This window comes from Euprymna scolopes, chromosome 29 (assembly GCF_053919585.1).
Source record: "Euprymna scolopes isolate OS-2025 chromosome 29, ASM5391958v1, whole genome shotgun sequence".
In the NCBI taxonomy this organism is placed as follows: domain Eukaryota; kingdom Metazoa; phylum Mollusca; class Cephalopoda; order Sepiida; family Sepiolidae; genus Euprymna; species Euprymna scolopes.
In genome coordinates this window covers 74,872,276-74,894,518 of record NC_136510.1, presented here as the reverse complement: position 1 = coordinate 74,894,518, position 22,243 = coordinate 74,872,276, and the positions used below count along the sequence as shown (strand labels likewise).

The 22,243-nt window shown below is 30.1% G+C and overlaps 1 protein-coding gene across 6 annotated transcripts in view; it reads left to right on the top strand.

The window, feature by feature from the left end:
* Positions 1–22,243, top strand: part of LOC145252724 (uncharacterized) — a 104,011-nt gene that overhangs the window by 11,476 nt on the left and 70,292 nt on the right. For all 6 annotated transcript variants that reach the window (XM_080112575.1, XM_080112574.1, XM_080112573.1 and 3 more), the window contains exon 2: positions 17,172–17,280. In XM_080112575.1, coding sequence (XP_079968701.1) covers positions 17,172–17,280 — 109 coding nt within the window. The remainder of the gene's footprint in view (positions 1–17,171; positions 17,281–22,243) is intronic.

Genomic DNA, 22,243 nt, shown 5'->3' with positions numbered 1-22,243 from the left:
AGGGTCCTAACTACGGGTTAAATAGAAACCAATTTGAAAAAAACAAATATATTCTATTTAAAAAATTTTCTTCAAAATCACTGGATTCGGCATTAAATAACCTGAAAAGGGTTTATATGCTGTAAAGCAACAACCAAACCAAACCAGAAATATTAAATTCAGTCATTCTTTTACTGTGCGAATAAATTGTCAGTTATCAGCTTACTATATATATTTTGTATAAGTTGAATTTCTGGGAGACGATTTTAAGTTTATTTTGGGGGGTCGACTTATACATAGGTAATGTTTTTGGAAATGTTGTTAAACAGCAACTCAGCACTCGATCATAACATAAAAAATACCATTTTGTGTCTGCACTCGGTATATTCTGGTAATCCTAGTAATTAATCACACTCTTTCCGACCCCACTACAGTGTTTGCCAGCATGTAAACATATGCAGTTTTTCGGTGATAGGCTTAATAATAATTGGAATAACTCTCGCTATAATAATTGGAATAGCTCTCACATAGGCCTACGTTCGATATGTATTCGGTGATATGATGTTTTTTTTAGTAAGTTAGGAAATGTAGTGTTTACGATATGTTGTTCTCCCTTAAGTTCAACAAGTTTTAATAATTTAATGACAACTATTTAATGAAATCGTTTAATGGCACTTAACACATGCGTTCACATTATTACGGTATATTACAGGTTGTGCAATGTATGCGTTTACGTTATTATAGCATGTGACAAAAAATGTCTAAAAACAGTAACTGCACCTGGAATCTACAGCATGTAATTGATCAGAATGTCTGATTAGCAACATTTGTGTTCGTTGCATGTAAGTGTGCAGTGGGTTGGTTCTATATATGAAAATTGAATAGATCACATGCATAAATGCACATATTCTCACTCGCGGATGCCAAGAAACAATTTATAATATGTCTTACAAAAAAAAACACCAAAAATGAAATTATCTGTGCAAGAAATAGCTATGAGAGAGACCATTATCTAGAATCTACAGTCGACTTATACATGGGTAATACCTAAAATGATGCAATTTGTGGTCTTGAAATGCACATTGACTTATACACAAGATCAACTTATATACAAGTGTATACGGTAAATGTAAATTGATAACTAAAATGAAATCTGATAGATCAGAAGAATGGAAATATCGATAAAAATACTACATAATTGTCACTGATACTCTTAGCACGTATGCATATAAATCCCATTCCAAATTTTTTTCAAGTCTACACATAATTTTTCACATTTTTTTTTAATTAAAATCATTAAAAAGTGTTTGGTTGAATGGTTTGGTAAAATTTATTTCGTTCAAGAGAAGAGTTTATCAGGCATTAATGCAGTGTGATGATGTATGTGATAAGGATATGTTGACTAGAAATAATGAGAATGATATAATGGTTATGTGAGTTGTAAAGAATGTCTAACTTCTCCTGTCCTCAAAGGAAGATTAAATCTGGAAATTATAGGGAGATATGTGCAGAACAGGAGACTTTGATGGTATGACCACATTAAAAGAATGGATTAGTGCTTGGTTGAGGTAGAAGGGTAAGGTCAAAGAAAGCATGCAAGTTGTACAAATGCATTTGAGAAAAAGGGATAAAGACTGGCTATGAAATAGGTTAGTTTCAGAGTCAGTTTCTAAAAACTTTTCAACACCTGTTAAACCCAATATGATGATGAATTGTTTTAATTCGTCTTTTTTACATAATGTACTGAAGTAAATTAATTTAAAAATTAATACAAAATTGATTGTCATTTTTTTTACTTTTGTGTAGCAAATAAAGAATATTGCATTAAAATTGAATGATACTAACAATACCAGGGGAGTTAATCCAATGAATCAGAGTTATAGTCAAGCTTTGTGCTATCTTTTGGAATACCATAATGAAGCAATCAAAAACATTATGCTAAAAACGTATAAATTTTCATATAAATATGTGCAATACAAGTTGAAAACCCCCTTGTATATTTTAAACTCAGCAAAATTCAAATGAATTTTGTCAATTTTATTTGAAATCCATATCAAAATAACAAAAAGCAACTTGTAGCTTATTTGCAATATCTATAATATGCTTATACACTTTTTAAACACATTGTAAAAAAATAAGATTGTCCAATCACTAAAAAAAAATGAAATATGCAGGTAATGAAAAATTAACTGGTATCACTAAGGTTAAAAAAAATTTTGACTTCACCCATTTTAAAATGAATTGTTCCAAAATTGAATTTGGTTCACCCATCGACTTAGCAAAATTTCAAAAACTTTGTATTTACATTCTTATTTTCATGTTATTTTAATACACATCTAATTGTTATAGTTTTTGCTTTATTTAAAAGATATTAAACTGGCAATGATAATTTTAACCAAAGAATGAAGACCTTTTTTCTTAATATTAAATCTTATTTGCAAAGAAATATTTTCATTAAAACTATACATAGATCAAATAAGTAGCTGGAATTTCCATGTGTCCTATGAGTAAAATATTAGGAAAATTATTTTCTTTTTAGTATAAATCTATGCCTTAAATTTCTCCTAAAAATATTTTTATTTTTATCTACTTTCCCTAACTTGGAATAATTTTAGTCTGTTGATCTTAAATAATGTTGCTATATATTATCATATTCAGTTTAACATTTTACATGCTGGCATGTATTGAATGGATTTTAGAAATTCAAAACTAATCTATCTCTAGACAAGTCTTTATTTATCCCTTTTTCTCAAGTTTATTCTTATCACTTCCTGTGTTTTCATTGTGAACTAATACTGCAACCTCAAATTGTTCTACACCTACTAACTAATCCATTGTTTCAACATGACTGTACAGTTTCCTGTTCTGCACACATCTTCCCATACTATCCTAATTTAATCTTCCTCCAAGATCATCAGATCTCCCATTAGACATCCATCATATCATTCTCATTATTTTTCTCGATGCATATTACATGTTCTTAATTCTAACCAGAAAGGTTTCACTTCCATCTATCATCACACTGCATGCTTGAATAACAGTAACATTCTGTTGGTTAGTAATGATAAAGTTTCCTAGACTTACTCCATTCACTCCTAATTCTTTCAATCACACTAGCACCTATACAACTTTTTGAAAGTCCTAGTTAAGCATTTAACCCTAATCAGTTCACTTACTGTATTTGGTGAGGATATTTAATGGAATGAGGAACAAAAATTTAAGTACTTGGTTCCTGCAGTGAATAAGGGTAAACAGCTTATATTACTTTATATCTAAAGACCTCTCAGATATTAAAAATAAACATTCGTTTTTTTTTTTTTTTTTTTTTTTTGTTTTTTTTTTGTCTTTGAAATCGGATTCCCTCTTTATTTTTTTATTTTTAATAGGGCCACACTTTTGGTTTATAAGTCAATTAGCAGAATTCCCATACCAGGACTGGTTTCTTCTAATTCACAAAACAAAAGTGTTTTGCACCACTTTTATATTGACCTACCAATATTAAATTCAAAATATAAATGGTATTAAAGCTTAAGTTTAGAATCCTTATTCCAATTTTGATAAAAATCCATTAACTGTTTTTGATTCTAGAAAAATGTTCTCAGCTGTTTGGGTTGTTACATCTAGTCACACCACATCGTAGACAAGTTATCTGTTGATCACTTTTTTTTTTAATTCACCACTTATTAAGGCCATAAAAAGGAGGATAGCAATTGTCTGATATAAGGAGTTTCCCCTGCATTGATCAACCCTTTGCTTTTGTGGGCATCCCTAGCACGAGTGCCAGGGAACTGGCTTTGCTACGGATTCAGTTTCGCTTATATACAGCAAAGCCAAAGAAATATGTGGCAAGTGAAAAATATTGCAAAAATAGCGTGTAAAAGTCGCTCAAATTAAAGATAGACACAACCTCATTTCATAAATCTTAGATATTATAATCTAAGTAGCATATAAAAGGTCCTAAGAAACAGTAACCACCCGGAGTCCTCCACCCCACCCCCACCTCCAAAAGCCCTTGCCGAACATACACAAAAATTCACACACACACACACTAACACACATTTTGCCTTTTATTTTTATATATATATATATATATATATATATATGTATATCGGTTTCCTCCTTATTTTTAGGTTGAGCTGTCTAGTAAAGGAAATAACTTTTCACTTAGTATGAAGCAATAATGTTCTGTAAAGAATAGATTTCTCAGATTACCAATAGTGTGGTAAAAATATATCTAAACAAAAAGTACCTAGTGCTAGAATGTCTTCTGTTGGTGGCAGTTTGTTGACACAAATAATTAGGTACTTGACTAGTGATTTCATTTGACTGTGACTGTTAAGATTTTGTAACCCAGCATGGATACATGTACATGGATAGCATGCAGTCAGTAATAAACACAAGCAAAAAAATAGTAAAAGTAATGCAATTAATGTTCATAATACAAACTTATTTAATTGTAGAATAAAAGTAAAGTAATTGCTTACTAATGAATAAATGTTTACAAGCTAATGGTACATACAAAACAGTAAATAATATCACAATAAACAAAACGTATACATAGCAAGCACAGAAAATATTTTTAAATGTTTGTATTAGTGTTGGGATGATTAATCGGAATCGGGAATCGGAAAAATTGGTATCTTTTTTCTGATGCTAAAATGATTCTTGTCTTTTTTTTTTTATTTGATTTTGTTAAAGCAAAATCTTCCATTGCTGGTAATAATGATCAAATAATAAATATATATTGATTTTAAAATACCAGTAAAGCAAAAATCTATAGATCATCCTACACAAGTGTAATTTTACGTTTACAAAACTATCTATACACTTAACATGTTTTTTACAGAAATCAGGGAAAATAACAACTCTATAGAGATTTATAAAGAATCGGAATCAGGAATTTAGTACGGAATTGGGAAAAATATTGGAATCGTTCCATCACTAGTTTGTATATTCATTACTAGGGCTGTCAGCATATTCTTTTCATTGTTTTGACTCTCTCGTATATATCCGACACAGTTAATCAACCGATAACCACATCACTAGCACTATCAGAATTTTTGTAGGAATTTTTGACACCCCTAACACGAAACTGCGAATACAATATAAAAATCTCGTAATTTCTCTGTTAAAAGTGGGTTATTTATTTTCTTTATGGATTATACTTCCAAAATAAACTATTACAGTTGTTTTAAAAGTAATAAAAATATTTTTATTTTTTTTTTAAAACAGTAATGAATTTTCTGAACTCAATATTTTTCAATTTTTAAACTCAATATTTTTAAATTTTTAAATTTTAAAAATCTATCAAAATTTTTCTATTGATTCTATTTTTACGATATTTTCAGGGTCAATGTGAAATTTTATGTTCTTTCCAATAAACCGAATATAATATTTTAGACAAACGTTTTTTTTTTTTTATTCACGGTTCCCCCCCCCCCCATCCCAATTTTTAAGTGTCTATTACAAAGTAAATACTTAATTTAGACCCGGATAAGTACATAATTATTTACTCACAAATTGAAGAGAAAAGGTCAATACATAATATATTCAAATTTAAAAAAAAACGGACATCGTGTTCTTGTAGAATTTTACCTGTAAAGTTTGAAGTTTAAAACCTTTTTTTAAACCACGTTATTTGTTTTTTCTTTTTTCTTTTTTTTTTTTTAATGGAACCTTGGTCCTTGCTCCTTTAATTGAAAAAAAAATTAGGGCTTGAATTACATTTTTCGAGGAGTTATAAGCTTGGAAAGACAGGGGGTCGAATAATTCACGCCTCCAATTTTGTAAATGTCTAATAATAATTAATTTCGACTCGGATAAGTACATAATTATTTGCTCACAAATTGAAGAGAAAAGGTCAATACATAATATATTCAAATTTAAAAAAAAACGGACATCGTGTTCTCGTCGAATTTTACCTGTAAAGTCCGAAGTTTAAAACCTTTTTAAAAAAAAAACACGTTTTTTTTTTTTTTTTTTTTTTTTTTTTAATGAAATCTTGGTCCTTGCTCCTTTAATTGAAAAAAAAAAATTAGGGCTTGAATTGCATTTTTCGAGGAGTTATAAGCTTGGAAAGATGGGGTGGAATTATTCGCTATTTTCACAAAAAATTCTGATACTGCTACCACATCACTCTATATAAAAGCATAGAAGATATCAATGGATACACATTCGAGAGTCCAAACAATGCTGGAATGAAAAATATGGAAATGGTACTACATTGTCTAAATAGTTATGAGAATAAGAAAAGCTCTAGTATAAAATGGGACATGTAACAATTATTTCCTCCTCTTCCCATTATATATAGTTGAAACTGTAAATTATGCTTATATGAAAAATGTAAAATTATGGACTTCGAAACAAATTTATTTAACAAAAAATAATTTATAACTAAAAGTTAACATGTAAAGAAATACTTACTTTGCTATTTAAGTCCAGATTTAGGAATTTAATAAAAACATAAAAATTAAAAGCACTAAAATTGTGGAATAAATAAAATGGTTCAAATAGTAACCAAAAAAGAAAAAAAAATTAAACTGTAAATAACATTAAGTATATTCAGTTTTAAAAAAATAAATATGGGCAGATAACTCTTCTCTTCCCATCTTGTTTGATACAAAATGATATTTCTGATCAGTGACAATTGTAAAACTGCTGTAAATTTTTAACATTAAGCACATTTTTATTTAGTGGGATCTGTATCCTGGTGTTGCTCCAGAAAATTGAGAAAACTAATAATCTCCTGTTCCTCCCCCTTTCCCTTCCCAAAATATTATAAATAATGCTAAGCTTTTATCTGCAATATAAAAATATTTTAATGTAACACTTAGATATTAAAATGAAAAGCATTATTGAATTAGAAAACGATAAAAAGAATCAGAAATTAATGGATTTTCTCTTGTAAAACAATATGCAAATTAGTCTTATGATAAATCTGTTAATATTCTATTCCTAATATGAATTTGGTATTTAATCTCACTGTTAGTGATAAATGGCTCAACTTTTAATTTATGCTAGTGTTGAGTTAGATGTTTTAATGAGATCTATCATATCTTAAATTTTAAATTTTATGTTTTTAAATATTAATAGGAAAATGGAGAGTTTACAATTTTAAATGTAAATATTTCTTACAAATCAACCTAATGGTACATTTTATTGTTTCCATGAAAACCTTGCTATTCCTAGCAATGGTGATATATTTTTTACGAACATCTACAGACACTGTTTTGCTATATCATAAGCTATTTAATATAAACTAGAAAGTGCTCTAATCCAACCTTTTTTTTTTTTTTTTTTTTTTTTTTTTTTTTTTTTTAATTTTGGCTGATATTCACTGCACTATCCACACAAATGTGTGGAGGGGAAATTATACTATTTCTATAGGCAAAACAACTGTTACAGAATGCTCTATTTGTTTATAAATAGCTTTGCATTGCATACACTGGTTTCTGTTTACAAATGTAAACAAGTGACCCGTTTATTTACCAAGGTTGCGTATGACAAATGATCCATGCATCAACAATAAATGGGTGTGTGGCTATTACTGAATGCCACATGGTTGAGTTAACAATTACCCATAGATAATAGATTACCACCAACAATTACCCTGTTATATGGCTAACATTTTACTGAATAAGATCATGACCTGTAGAAGTTGTGGTTTGTTTTTAGAGGCTTTCATAAACCATGCTTTCTCCCAGGAAATCTTTTATAGCATTATAAACTGTATTTGAAATCTTTATCTAGCATTTTCATTTTAATCAGAAAAATTAGTATAATATCGACGAAAGGTGGGAAATCATTTTCATTTTTGTAAACAGCCTTCTTACTTCGGAATGAGTTTCTTGAAAAAAGAATCCAATTCCAGAATCTTTTTTAAAGCGATAACTTGTGCAAAAATTGCAGACTCCATTTTTCCAACTCTACTATTGATTTCACTCATCCTGAAACTATTTAAAAAGAACAACCTGAAGATTTTATGTTAAATTTACTGAAACTTGTCTGATTAAAATTTAGTCATACTTTTATCATTTAAGTTTTCATCTTTAATTGAAAACCGAAATGAAACTATGCATTCAATTTAAATTGTTTTTGTGGTAAATCATTTTTGAGAAAATGAAATAAAGTTCTAAATTAGTTTAAAATAAATTAAAAGCGTAATTTTTTTTAAAGTTTTATTTTGCTTCTTATATAGCTAGTATAACATTTTATAGCATCTATTGTAAAATTTAAATTGTTTTAAAAATTTCCAGAATTATCTGGGTAAATATTATTATATATATATATATATATTTTTTCTCTGACAGACCATCATTGGAGGGGAAGATAGTCTTGTGGGTTTTAATATTTTTTTAGTTGTTTTCATTTGATTGTGGAAAAAAGATTAGGCTTTATGGTATAATTTTCAATGTGTTTATGTACCAGTTACAAAAAGATCAATATTCAGATCACTTTCACACATTTTATATCAGGATTAATATAAGACATATAAATTCATAATTTGCAACATTCAAAGTAATCTTTATCATATTTATTTTCCACCTGGCTGCTTGCATACATTAATCTCATTTTTCATAACGTTTAAACATTTTCAAAATTATCTCCCTTTTGTATTATTACAATTAGTTCCAATAGTATTAAGTAGCTGATACAGACATTTGAGCCAAATATTGTTTTTTTTGTTTGTTTTTTTAGACTTAACATTGTTCTAAAAAAACATATAACAATTTCACAGTATTAAACATCTATATTTAAACATATAACAATTTCACAGTATTAAACATCTATATTTAAGTTTCAAGTGGTGCTTAAATCTATAGAGATTTGTAAATTGAAAGGACAAGTTTTGTGGTTCTACTAAAACGTACCCATAACTTATTTATTCTATTCAGATTTCATTCCCAAAAAATTAATAAATTATGACATCTTTTAAGACAATCTTCTTGCATAACTAAAAATAAGTCTATTTACTTCCTCATCATTATTCTTATATATAATTAAAGACTATTTTGCTACTTAAACACATGTATGTGTAAACACATGTATGTGTAAACACATGTATGTAAATTGGGTTACTATGCAAAAAAAAAGGTGACTCTTTCTAAATGCTCAGATATTAAATGGTTGAATCAACATTGTGAAAGTTACCAAGAGAAATCTAACTAAATCCTATAACTAAAGTGTATTTTGTGTTAAAATATATGTGAAAAAATCCTTGGAAATGTTGATTAACTTTAATTTAGTAGTATAGATATTTGATAGAAACTACAAAAGGGAAATGAATATATTTATTTACAAACTTAAAGGTTGTGCTTTGCATGATGCTCTTACATTTGCTTGAAAGAGCTACTTCAACCTACTTGTATAACTAAGAGTTTGCAATAATGGAGATTATTTGGTGTCTATTCGATCTGTGCATTTTGTGATGAAAATCTTATTTCAGGTTTAAGTGTAACGAACTGATCGATTAGGGGGGAGGGTTATAAAGCTCCAAGAGCACATTTAAAAACAAAATTTTAATGGTGTGTGTGTGTGTATGTGTTGGCATTGAGGCTTATTTAAAAGATGGAGAAACGCAATTTCAAAGTTCTGGTTAACTCCAAGAATCCTCGCCTCAGGTAGAGTAAAATTAATTTGCCAAACAAAACAGCTTTGCACAAGTTCTATGTCATCTTCTGAAGATTAATGCTACTAAACCTTATATCTAGAGTCCTTATTCCCATTTTGATTCTAGAAAATGTCTTAAAATTTAAGGCTCAAACTTCATGGGTCTTTAAACAAAAATTCATGGAATTTTGCTTAATTGGGGTCTAATAATTGAATCGAATTCAATGTAAATCTGATAAATTTGAATTTTAGTATGGGAGGTTTTGTTCCTCTTAAGAAAAAAAATTAAATTAAAATTTGGAATATTTATTAATTGGTATCTAATACCTCTAATTCTCTGAAATTATAACAATAAGTATCTGAATTTTCACAAAGGTTTTTCACCCATTTTGTATCAGAACTAAATTAAACTAAATATTGTCCACGTTTAGACCACCTTATATATAAACTTTATACAAATAATTAAAAATTGAAATGAAAATCTGATCATTGATGTTTTGCAACACTTTTCTAGGGCTGCTGTTTCTATTTATAAATCATTTCAAGGTAGGTGACTAAGGAAAGGAAAGGTTATCACCCTAAAAAGAAAATTACATTTCTGACATCGTTTGTTGACCAGAATTTTGATGTAAAGTTTAGCATTTTCAATTTCATTAGAAATCTGTTTCCCTCTGTCAAAATATTTTATTCAAACACGTGCATATTCTTTTGTATTTTTCAAAAAAGAAATACATTATATACACTTATGTGTGTTTGTGCATGTAAACGTTTTGTCTGTTGTGTTACTTGACTTAGCGGGATTCAAAATCAAAACGGCAATATCTGGCATCTGGTATTCTATCATTCTAGCTATTTTTTACTAGAAGTGGGAGAAATTATATCATATTTAAATGGAATTGATTCATTTGTTTACATTATTTTTCTTGATTACTAATGATCAAGAATACTCTTTTTTTATTGAAGAGTATTCTTTTCATGTTAAGTGAAATCATTTCCTTTGCTATTTTCATATATTAGTCAATCAGACGGTTTCAGTACATTACATCTCAGTGTGTCTAGATGAGCAACTTGAAATCTAAACCCATTTTGTCAAGTTGGGTATCTTACTTCCAAACTACCAAGTAAGAGGATTTTAATGCTTAGATATACTTTGTCAACTGCCTAGAATGCTCTTCTATGAAGAGTTATGCATTATTGCCAATGGCTGTCATTGATTTTCCTGGCTATAGTGTTCAACTCAAAGGTAGCATCCATAGAACCAGTTTCCTTGGAAGAATAAGGAAACCAAGAATCACAACCCCAACCCCCATCTGAAGTAAATTGACTTGAAAGGACCAAAAACGACCGTTTATGTCTCAAATCTTTTAAAATATTCATCAATAGAAGTGTAGGTAAATGTGAAATGAAAATGGTTATTAAATAAGGAAAAGAACTGTTAATGACTTCTTTTTGTAAAGCAATATGCAAATTAGTTAACCTTTGGACATTGATGACTACTCACATTCCTATTTAAATTTATCTTGAAATATTTTGGTGTCTAACTTACAATTAGTTTTCAAAAGTGTCTCCATGTTATGGAACCATCCTGAGACTGGTATTCTCTCTTCTGGATGTGAGTAGTATTCCAGGAAAATTGTGTTCCTAAATATTTGATAAACAATCTTATGAATCTTATGATAGTGGTCACTAAGTGCAAGTGTAAATTATACAAACATGTCTCGTCACAAACTTCTCGTAGCCCCTCCCTCGCCTATTTATTTATTCAATCTTTCCTCACTGGTTAGTATAGAACACAACAAGAATCTCTCTTGTATCAGTCCACCCAATTTTGTTGCAGATCTTGTCACTTCCAATTGCACCATCTTTTTGCTGGTTGGTCAAGCCTGCACTTGATATTGATTGCTAACCACTCTATTACTGTCCTTTCACTAAGGTGGCTAACCCATTTCTTAAACTTGATTGAATTTACTGCATTTGCCACCCTGTTTGCTAACCACTGCTGACTGTCATGCGATGCTTGATTGCATTCTAAGAGGATGATCAGTTCCTGCCACAGTAGTCAACCAGATTTTTTTATCTATATAGCAGAGCCTGCAGCATACTGCTGTTGAACATGTTGTGTGTGGTGTTTTGTTGCTGCCCAACTCCGTGATGAAGTGAAGGCCTAGGCAGCCCACTTTCTGCAACTCGAGTTGCATCTGTTCCTGTGCCCAATATTGCCAATGAAGCCAGTCACTGTTGATCTTAATTTTTTTAGTTGAGTTGGCAGAAAAACAGACAGGAGACTGTCAGTTTGGAGGAGTGTTATTCTCTTTGACCCTGTATCCAATCAAAGTGATTCATGTTGCAGTTCCTATTCAGTTCCTACAATAGTGTTATGTACTTGTTACCAATCCTTTTTCAATTCATGACCCCTTTAATTATGTATATTATGGACCTCAATTTGCCAAGGTAGTTGGATAAATATATTTCATTTTGATCAAAGGTGGTACAATAATATTGTGATGTGAGTTTTATGTTACTATCAGATATTCAATAAAAAGAAATAAAAAATTTTATTTTATTTATAATTTGAAAATAATATGGAAACGATAATGCGAGATTTAGAACTTTGCGCAGGATGACTCCAGGGTACTTATTAATTCCCATTGAAAATTATAGAAATAAATACTCTATCCCATTTTCAGGCCTTATCTCAAAATTATTATCTGCAATTGAGCCTGGTCAGTACTAGATGGGTGACCATTTGAGAACAGCAAACAGTGTATGTGAAAGGACAGCGATACCTTTGCAAAAACTAACACTAGCAAAATGGTATTTGTAGTTGGCGAATGGGCTGAACCATTTTCTCAACTGACTGCAGAGTAGCAGAATGTACATTGCTGATACTAAACAACATGGTGTCTCAGAAAGAGATGGTAAGAAGAAACCCCTGGTGAAAGTGCTACTTTCACAAAAATGAAATGATACACAAACTCTTGCGACTGAAACTGAACACTAAAAGAACCTTTAAACAAAGTAAATGCCATATTTTCCCATAAATGTTTATCGCTTAACACATTTGGAATATGTACTTTTACAGTAAGTTAACATATTTGATAAAATTATTTATACACCAGTTGTTTTTTTTTGTTTTTTTTTTTAGTTCAGTCTTTTACAAGTCAAAAAGTTTGTTTTTATTTTCTATTTGTGAGGCATAGTTTGCCAGCTTCAGGTGTTTATGCTGAGGTTGTAAGGCAATGACAGACCGCACTAGATTGTAAAATGTGAAACTTGCCTGACACTCTCAGTGCTACTCTAGATTTAGCTATGTGCCTCAGAGTACAACATCAGAATCTAGCATGATCTTACCTGATAGTGGAGGTAGTTGCAACACAATCATGTTTCTTTCATCATTTGGTTACCATACTATAATCAATCGCACCTTTGTTTCGCACAGCAAATGTCTGTACTTGCTTTCAAGATGTTTATGGCCAAGTTTTAACTGCTGTGGATCCTTTTAAATCAGTAGAAAACATGACAAAGGTACAATTATAATCATTAACCTAAAAATGTTGATGCATGCATATACATTCATCATAAAAAAATGGAATGGACCCGAATTTATAAAAAGAAAGAAATAGACTTAGCACTATTTGCGTTTTGAATTTCTAATGGCTGTGTTCATTGGGAAAGCAAAAATAAAAAAAACTTTCATTGTTCACCAATAACATCCGATGAAGATGGTCATAGGTTACATCTGCGAAAACAACCAAGATGAGAATAATAATCTAAATAATACAAAAAATAATTATTTTACCTCTTGTTCACCCCAAATAAGGCATATTTGCCACTTGGACATAAGGGGTTACTATTTGGGGCCTTATCTACTAGGGACTATGTGAGATGAGCAGGATATCTGTTCACATTACATTTAAATTTCTACATGTTAATACAATGAGAGGAACAGGAAGGAAATTCTAAAAGGGTAGGATTTTGTTGCTAGACAGGTTTATCAGGTGTAAGTATGTCAAGAGGAGGGAGGTACAAGTGTAATTAATTTGTTGGGGGCATATTCTATTAAAGTATTTGTAAAACACACAGGGATGCAACATTGCAGTGATGGTACTGGGGTTAGATCTTTTTAATAGAATTAGATTGGAGACTTTTTATCTTATACACTAAGACAAGAAAAACTGGTAGTAGATGTCACAACAATACTCCATGCATGGGTGAATGATGATTTTCTAGAGATACAGGATACTTTGGGGGGGGGGGGGTAATCTTCTAGCACAGTAGAGTGTACCCACCTTCTTTGCAACAAATAGCCTTGGTAAAATCCTCAATGTATTTGTTCCAATTCATGTTGCCTATAAATGTTAAGCTGAGGAGTTTGAGCAATAAACTCTCGGGTAGGATGTTATTAGTCATGTCTTATTGGTTGTTAAGAACATTTCTTGTTATTGTTAAAGAAGCTTAGTCTTAATAGCAGTAAATGTTATCATCTATTTGTGGCTAGATTCCATTACAGACTGGGGGTCCTTTCTAAGGTTTATCCTAGTTTCTCCCATTGCTGTAGATATGTGTACATTCGTTTTCCCCCTCATGACTATTATGGTGCTGTGTCATTAGCATCAATATACCAGTTTCCAACACAATTAGGTATTTGTAGTGTTTGGACGATTAATCATAATCAGAAAAATCATAGCTGTTGGAATCAGAAAAAAATGTGCCAATTTTCCAATGTCAAAATGATTCTTTTGTCTTTTTTATTTGATTTTATTTAAAACAAAATCTTCTACTACTGGTAGTAATGATAAAATAATAAATATTGATTTTAAACTTCCAGTAAAACTAACATCTATCAATCAACCCCTACAAGTGTATTTTTCCGTTTGAGAAAATATATGCGCATTTAACATGTTTTTATGGTAATTGGGAAAAATAACAACTCTATAGTTAAATATTTAGAGATTTATAAAGAATCAGAATCTGTAATTGTATCAGAATCAGGAAAAATATTGGAATCGTCTCATCACTAGTCATTTGTGAATATCAGGAATGATAAAGATCCAAGGATCGACTCCTGATGTACTCTCGCACTAATGTCATGTTTGGATGTACATACATCGAGGACAACCTGGATTTTCCGCTTATCTAAGAAGGATTTAATTATATTCAGCATTCATCCAGTTATGCCATGATTTCATTTTTATTTAGAACAACGTAATTTGTCGTGGTTGCAGATGCATGTGTGTATATGACATGTTGTGTATTTAGTAGTGATGGGACGATTCCAATATTTTTTTTTGATTCCGATACAATTACCGATTCTGATTCTTTATAAATCTTTAATTATTTAACTATAAGATTATTTCCCCCGTTTTTCGTAAAAACACATGTTAAAGATGTAGATATTTTCTTAAACGTCAAAATACACTTGTGGAGGATGATCTATCGATTTTAGCTTTACTGATAATTTAAAATCAATAAATATTTATTATTTTATCATTATTACCAGCAATGGAAGATTTTTGTTTAAACAGGATCAAATAAAAAAAAAAGACAGAATTGTTTTGACATCAGAAAATAGGCACCAATTTTTCAGATATCAATTCCGATTCTGATTAATCATCCTAGCACTAATATTTAGTTATATCTAAAGGAGATAAATTAGTAATATGCTTGAGAAAATCATTCAGTTGTGTAGGAACTATGTAAATGTATTTTGCATGAGAATGGATGGTTGGAGAAAACTGCCTTGTAGTTGCATTCAGCATTTTATTTTATTTTTTCGAAAAAATTGCAAGTTATACTTAAATAATAAACAAGGGAGATAACTGTAGTCTGTCTTGTTACATTTCCCCCAAAAATAATGGTGCATGAATGAATCTTGTAATCATGAAAGTACATGTTTTATGTAATAATGCAGTAATGTTACTAATTGCGACATAACTATTAAATAGATAACATTGGTTTTTAATAGAAATTCAATTTTGCAGCTTTTAATTTTCAATCTTATTCTGAAGAAACACTGAAAATCCTTATTCTGTTTCCAGTTTAATCTAAGTTTGTTTAGTTAAAACACATTTAATAGTAAGAATATTTTAACATTTAGAAATGTATTGTGTGTTTGTGGAAAAGTATAGATAATTTAGATGGATTGTCTCTGAAAATATTTTCAGAATTGGCTTGAAATGTCAATAGCTCATAACATTAACTTGATGATGTATATGACATATCAGTGGTCTTCATGTCTTTGGCTGTTTGCCATCTAATGTAACAAATGGACTCCAATAATATGGAAAAAATTAAAAAAATTTAAATTGATCTTCTACATCACAACATAACAATTATCTGTATAAGCTTATTCACTTTTTGTTTGTATGTACGTATCACCTTTCACACCAATATTAAAAAAAAAAAAAATCTGATCAGATAAAATGAAAATTAATTGGTGTTGCTAAGTTTAAAAGAAAAAAACAAAAGTTTGACTTGACCTATTTTAAAATGAAGTGTAATTTTAATGTATATCTAATTGATGTAATTATAAATAAGTTCAAAAGTAAAATTTGTTGCCCAAGATCAAAGTGTAGTATCTGTTCTTCAGATGCGGCACTTCCATTTCTCATTCTCTTTCAGTGGAGGAGAAATCCTTCACGACTGAGACAATTTTTATTTTTGTACCTTTTCTCCACGTTAAAAAAAACACCCCCGTGTCTCTGTCCCGTGGGGAGGCATTGTAAATAGGTACAATAAGAGATTATTTTTAAAAAGATTTAAACTGTTACTACTTTCAATAAATAAACATACATTTTATATATTTAAATATTTTGACAATGTTTATGGGAGAAGATAATTTTCTCTTCTGATTAAACCTGCCATACATTTCAAAAGTAATAGTAATAATAGTAAATTATACAGATCGATGACAAAAAATAGCTATGCAATTTCCATGAGGTCCATCTAGTTAGTTCCTAATAATAGCATCTGAAAGACCAAGTAGGTTTCTGTTGGAATAAGCTTTAAAGTAGAGAGCAGCTTTTAACTTGTTACAAATAAACTTCAATGTTAAAAGGACTCACTTAGGAGTAATTGTTAATCAACGTCTTAAACATTCTTTTTTGGAAGTTGAAGGTTCAATCCTTATTGCAAGTGATGATTACTAAGAATAACAAAATTAACACTTATACTCTGTCGTGACTGACAGGATGAGAATAATCTACCTCAGTGGATCAAATTAAATAATTTGGCTAGAAATTCCCTATAGGTTCCAAAGTCTGAAAAGATGCACCTAAAATGCAAGATTACATTAGCCAAAACATAAAAGAATCAAGATGAGAATAGTAGTTTGAATAATACAAATTAAATGATCCTTATCACAAAAATTCTTATAAAAATGAACTTGTGATATTGTTTTACATTTGCATATTTGAAATTAGGATGAAAGAAATGTCAGTAAACTTGATTGACTTTAATTACCTTGCTTATATTCAGCAACCTTTTTGTATTATGTTGGTAATTTTAATCAATATAAAAATATAAATTGCTTACATGTCTCTTCTGATGTCTTATGCATTTGATTATTTATTTTTCTTTTTCAGAAACGAGCCCAGCCTATTCCATTATGTAGCTTTTGTTTAGGAAGTGCTGATCAAAATCGGAATAGTGTACCTGAGGAATTGATCTCATGTGCTGATTGTGGAAATAGTGGTAAGTTGAATACTGTTGCAATCTGACGATTCATGGACCTTTTTTTGACTTTGAAATTAAATCAACAAAGTGCAATATAAAAATGAAAAAATGTCAATTATTTTATGCAGCCAACTTCTATTTTGTTAGGATGTCCACTTAGAAATTGTGTATAGCATGAAATTGATTTGATCTATCCAATTAAAAATAATTCATTGTTAATTTGATATTACATAAATGACTATTGCCTCCTCTCTCAAATAATCAAAATGTTTCATATAGACAAGAAAGTCTGTTGAGAATAGTTTTGCAAATCTGGCACAGTGCCACTTTGAAGTAGGGGTGCTGCTATCGGGGACATAAGTTGCAGGGATATTATGAAGGGAAATGAGCAGCAAGATGTTTGTTCACATTACACTTGAACTTCTGCATGTCAATACAGTTGGGAAAGCAGAATCCCAGAAGAGAGTTCCAAAGTCTAGCAGTTTTGGGGAAGAAACTATTGGAGTAGAAGGCTTTCTTACACCTAGGGATCTCTACTGGGTAGAGATGGGATTTAACTGCTTGTTGGGGTTATTTACATCGAGGGGGCATAAGTGCTTTTAGTTCGTCAGAGCATTCACCATTAAAATACTTAACAGGCTGGGGGATGCAACATTTCGTCGATGGGACAGAGGCTGAAGCTTAGATGACAGTTCAGGACCTATCGGGTTGGCGACCCTCTTTTAAACCTTGTCCAGGAGTAAGAGAATAGTAGCAGATGCACCAGCCCAAATGTGACAACAATACTCTATACATGGGCGAATTGTGGCCTTATAGAGGTACAGGATCATTTCAGACGTGAGTAGCTTTCTAGCATGTTAGAGAGAGCCCACCTTCTTCGCAGCAGCCTTGGCAATGCTCTTAATGTATTTGTTCCAATTCATGTTCCATGTGAACATTAGGCCGAGGAGTTTAAAAGAAGTACTTTCAGATAATGTGTTTGTGACCATTGCTATTATTGGTAGGAAAGGTTTCTTGTAATTATTGAAGGAAGCTTAATCTTGGCAGCATTTAATGTGACAATCCATTTTTGACCCCATTCCACTACAGATTGGAGGTCTTCCTGTAGTGTTTGCCATTTCCTTAGATATGTGTTTAATATTTAAATAAATTTCAATAAGGGTTAAATTTTTCAAGGAATCTAAGAGATGCCTTAACATTTTTCTTAGATTTCATTTGGGGTTTCTAGGGGTAATTATCAGTTTGATCCATAAAATGAAATGTGTTAGAACATAAAGAAACAAAATTCATTTATCCTATTTATTCATTTTAATAGATTTTTCATAAAATGAAATTAAGCAAAGAATATTTAAGAAGAATGTATCTAAAAAGTCAAAATATTTTAATAAAAACTAATCTTTCAATTTGTTAAAGCTATTTGTAGTTCTATAGCTGTCTGTTTTTTTTGGGGGGGGTGTATAATTTTCTAATGCGCACAAATATTAGGAATACAACTTTAAAAAGTTCTCATTAAATAAAAACAAAAAATACCTTTTTATGAAATGACTTCAAAACATCACTTTGGTAATATTTTGTTCTATTACTTGACCTCATATTAAGACTTATTTTTAACTTTTTTAAAGAAAATTTCAATGCAAAAATTGTAAACATAACTAATATATTTTTTTTTTTTCTAAGCAATCGTCAGACCAGCAATATATCTCAACACAGCTAACACCAAGTGAATACTGCTAATAATTACTAATCAACAATAGCCACAATGTACCAAAGATTTGTTTAAAGTATGAATATGTTAACGTATTCACTAGCTAAATCTGTTTAAATTACATCAATTCAAGTTGTCTTTTTTTCTCCATTGTCAGATTAATATATTTTTCTATTGTAGATGTAGCTATATTTTACAGAAGAGATTTTTTATCTGAATGTTTTTTTTTTTTTCTAAGTATATTTAACATTTTGTAATGTAACTTAATGGTTAAAAGAAAGGGGCTTTTTAAAACAGTAGAAAAATGTTAACAATGTCAGGCATAAGTTCTTAATCTTTATATCTGGACATGTCCATTATTCTAATTAACAGTCGTACAAGTAAAATTATGAGATATGTAGTAAAACCTTAACAGGCTAGGTAATTTTCAAGTAAGTCGAAAGATAATATAAACTGCCAGTGTACACAATACATGCGAAATAATGATAGACTTAAAATGTATTCTCAAATTAATTCTGGTCATATTTCTCCTAGCTTATTTATAAAAAAAAAAATGAATTCTGAAATATTTAGCAATTTAAATAACATTTGCGTCATTGAATTATCTATTCAAAATGTAACTATTTTTCTCTAAAATTAAAATTTCTGACATCATTGGATACATACAATGAATAAATGATAGAAATCACTTAAAAGTGATGAAAGTCACTCTGTACCAAAATATGTATGGGAGGGGGGGGGTGATTAAACTAAAGAAAGAAAGGGACAGAAACCCTATTTGATATTTATTCAGACAATAAGAACAAAGTAGGAAATATTTTGTTTATATGAGAATCTAATTATATCTGCATTGGGTGTTCTTACTGAAGTTCTTATTTTGTGTAGTTATTTAATCTGTTACTTTTTTTTGTCATTAAATAATGCAAAGTGGTTTGAATTGAAGACTAAAACTGCATGCAGAAATCATCACCACATACTTATTAACATCATGCTGTCATTTCTGTTGGAGCATCAGACTTTGAAGATACGTTTGTCGTTTTCAAGTATTTGCAGTTTGTGTCATTTGGTCAAGCCACGTCATCTTTGGTCATTCAAATATTCTTTTGGTAAGTTTTATAAAGTGCTTACCATGCACCTGTTTCTGATAGCAGTCTCATTAAATGGTCAAAGATTAGAGTCTTCTAAGTGTAATAGTATTTCATGATTTTACTTCAATGCGAATATAGATGTCTTTCTTTGAGATTGTTGTTGGCCAGCTGATTTGCTATTCCTTTGAAAAGCCTTAATGTTATATTTTGATGTTTTGGTCAGTGTTCATAGCTCCAGACTGCACTGGAAAATGCTTTGGATGCATGTAAGTACACTCTGCTTTATTTCAGTGACATGCTTGTTGAGGATGAACCCATGGGTCATATGCATCTAAAACGAGTCCTTTTCGTCTTTTGATATCTTTCTTTGTGTCTAGCCTTGAGTCAAGGTAGTTATATTTCCATGCTTCATCTCCACCTCTATGTATGTGATATTTCTATCTTTTGTCTTGTTTATCAATAGACTTTTATAGATAAAAAGGTGTGCATGGTTGGTGCAATAGATTCTCGTTCAGGTTATGAAATCCTATCTATTATATTGTTAGACTTTGCTGATAAAAAAATATCAAACCAACTACTTCCCCTTCAACTAAGTAGAAAATAGTAATTTTTCTTCAAATATCCATTGTGTTGTTTCAACACTGAATAACCAAAACGGTTCATGTTGATAATGGTTGCAAATGTACTATCCCAGCTCACTGTTGTATTTGAGAAAGGATTAGAAATCTGCTACCAATCCTTACATTTCCTTCAAAGTTTTTCCAATTTGTGTTCACTTTGCTATCTTGCATGACGGTGAAGCCTAAGTGTTTTGACTATGCAGTATGACCTTAAATTTCGAAACCAGATGATGATAGTTGCTCTGCTGTAAACCAGGCAAACTATATAATGTTAGCTTTTAAATCTGTAGTGTTTCTTTTTGTTTTGTTTTTTATTATGATTATTATGTAAAGGAAGAAATAATTTGTGAGTATTTTAATCTTTCTCATTGGATAACGATGATTCACCAATACCAATTCCCTTATTGTTTCATATATATTTTCATGAAGTTGATTCCGTCATTCTTTATCAGATTTGATCGGTCAACTGATATGTGATCTCTCCTTGAAACAAAATTCACATTGTCAGATTGCAAGAACTAATGGCAGGTTTTACTTAAGATATTGCCCCTTTTCCATGCACACCATCTCATGAGTCACTTTGGCAACTTTTACACGTTGATGATGCAAAAGAGCAAATTGTGTCAAATGTCTGATTTTTGTACACTTGACATTTTATTCTTATCCAAAAATAAATGTAATTAATAACTTAAAAAAAAAAAACTTTGTAGAACAAAAAATCCTTTAAAATATCACCAGTTTATGGTACGTTTTATACTTTGCCATGCACTGAATGGATTTTTGTAACCGTAATTCATTTTGCAAATGCATTTTATTTCTGGGTTCATTTTAAAATTTACAAAAAAAAAAAAATGGATTATTCTTCAACTTAATGGATTAAGTTCAAAATAATTATATGAGTTTATAAACTGAAAACCTCTTGTAATAAAATTCAAATAGGCTTGTTCCTGTCAAATTCAACAAGGGTGTCCTGTTATCAAATTTTCATCACCTCTTTTGATCTATAAGTTTGAGAATTTCTAAACATTTCATCTTGAGTCGTCTCCAGATTTTATGTGCATTTGAAAAAATGGGCAACTTGGGAAATTTTATTGATGCTTGTACACCTATACTTTGAAGTAGTTTTTGTTATATCTTTGGGATTCTAATTTTTCAGTGTTCATCGTCTGAATTTTTTGAAATCTTAAGATCATTCATTTTACTAAAGATGAAAAAGATTCATGTGAAAATGGGGGAATCTGAGTATAAAAATTAGAAAAGTCACAAATTTGGGATATGTTACATAACAGCTTCTTTAAATAAGGTGGCCAAGATAATTTTCAGAAAAAGGTTAATTTAGTTATTTAAAAGTAACAATGTTTTTTGGATCATAAAAAGAAATTAAGTTAGACAAGTTTAAAATTCATTTTATTTTTTTTCTTTTATCAATTAAAAACCTGATTTGGACCATATAAAAACAATTTGGTAAGGTAAAATATTTTATTGACTAAAAATTTAATCTGGATTTCTTTTGTAAAGACAACTTAAACCCCTATATTTAGTCCACCATATTGATAAGTAATTCTTTT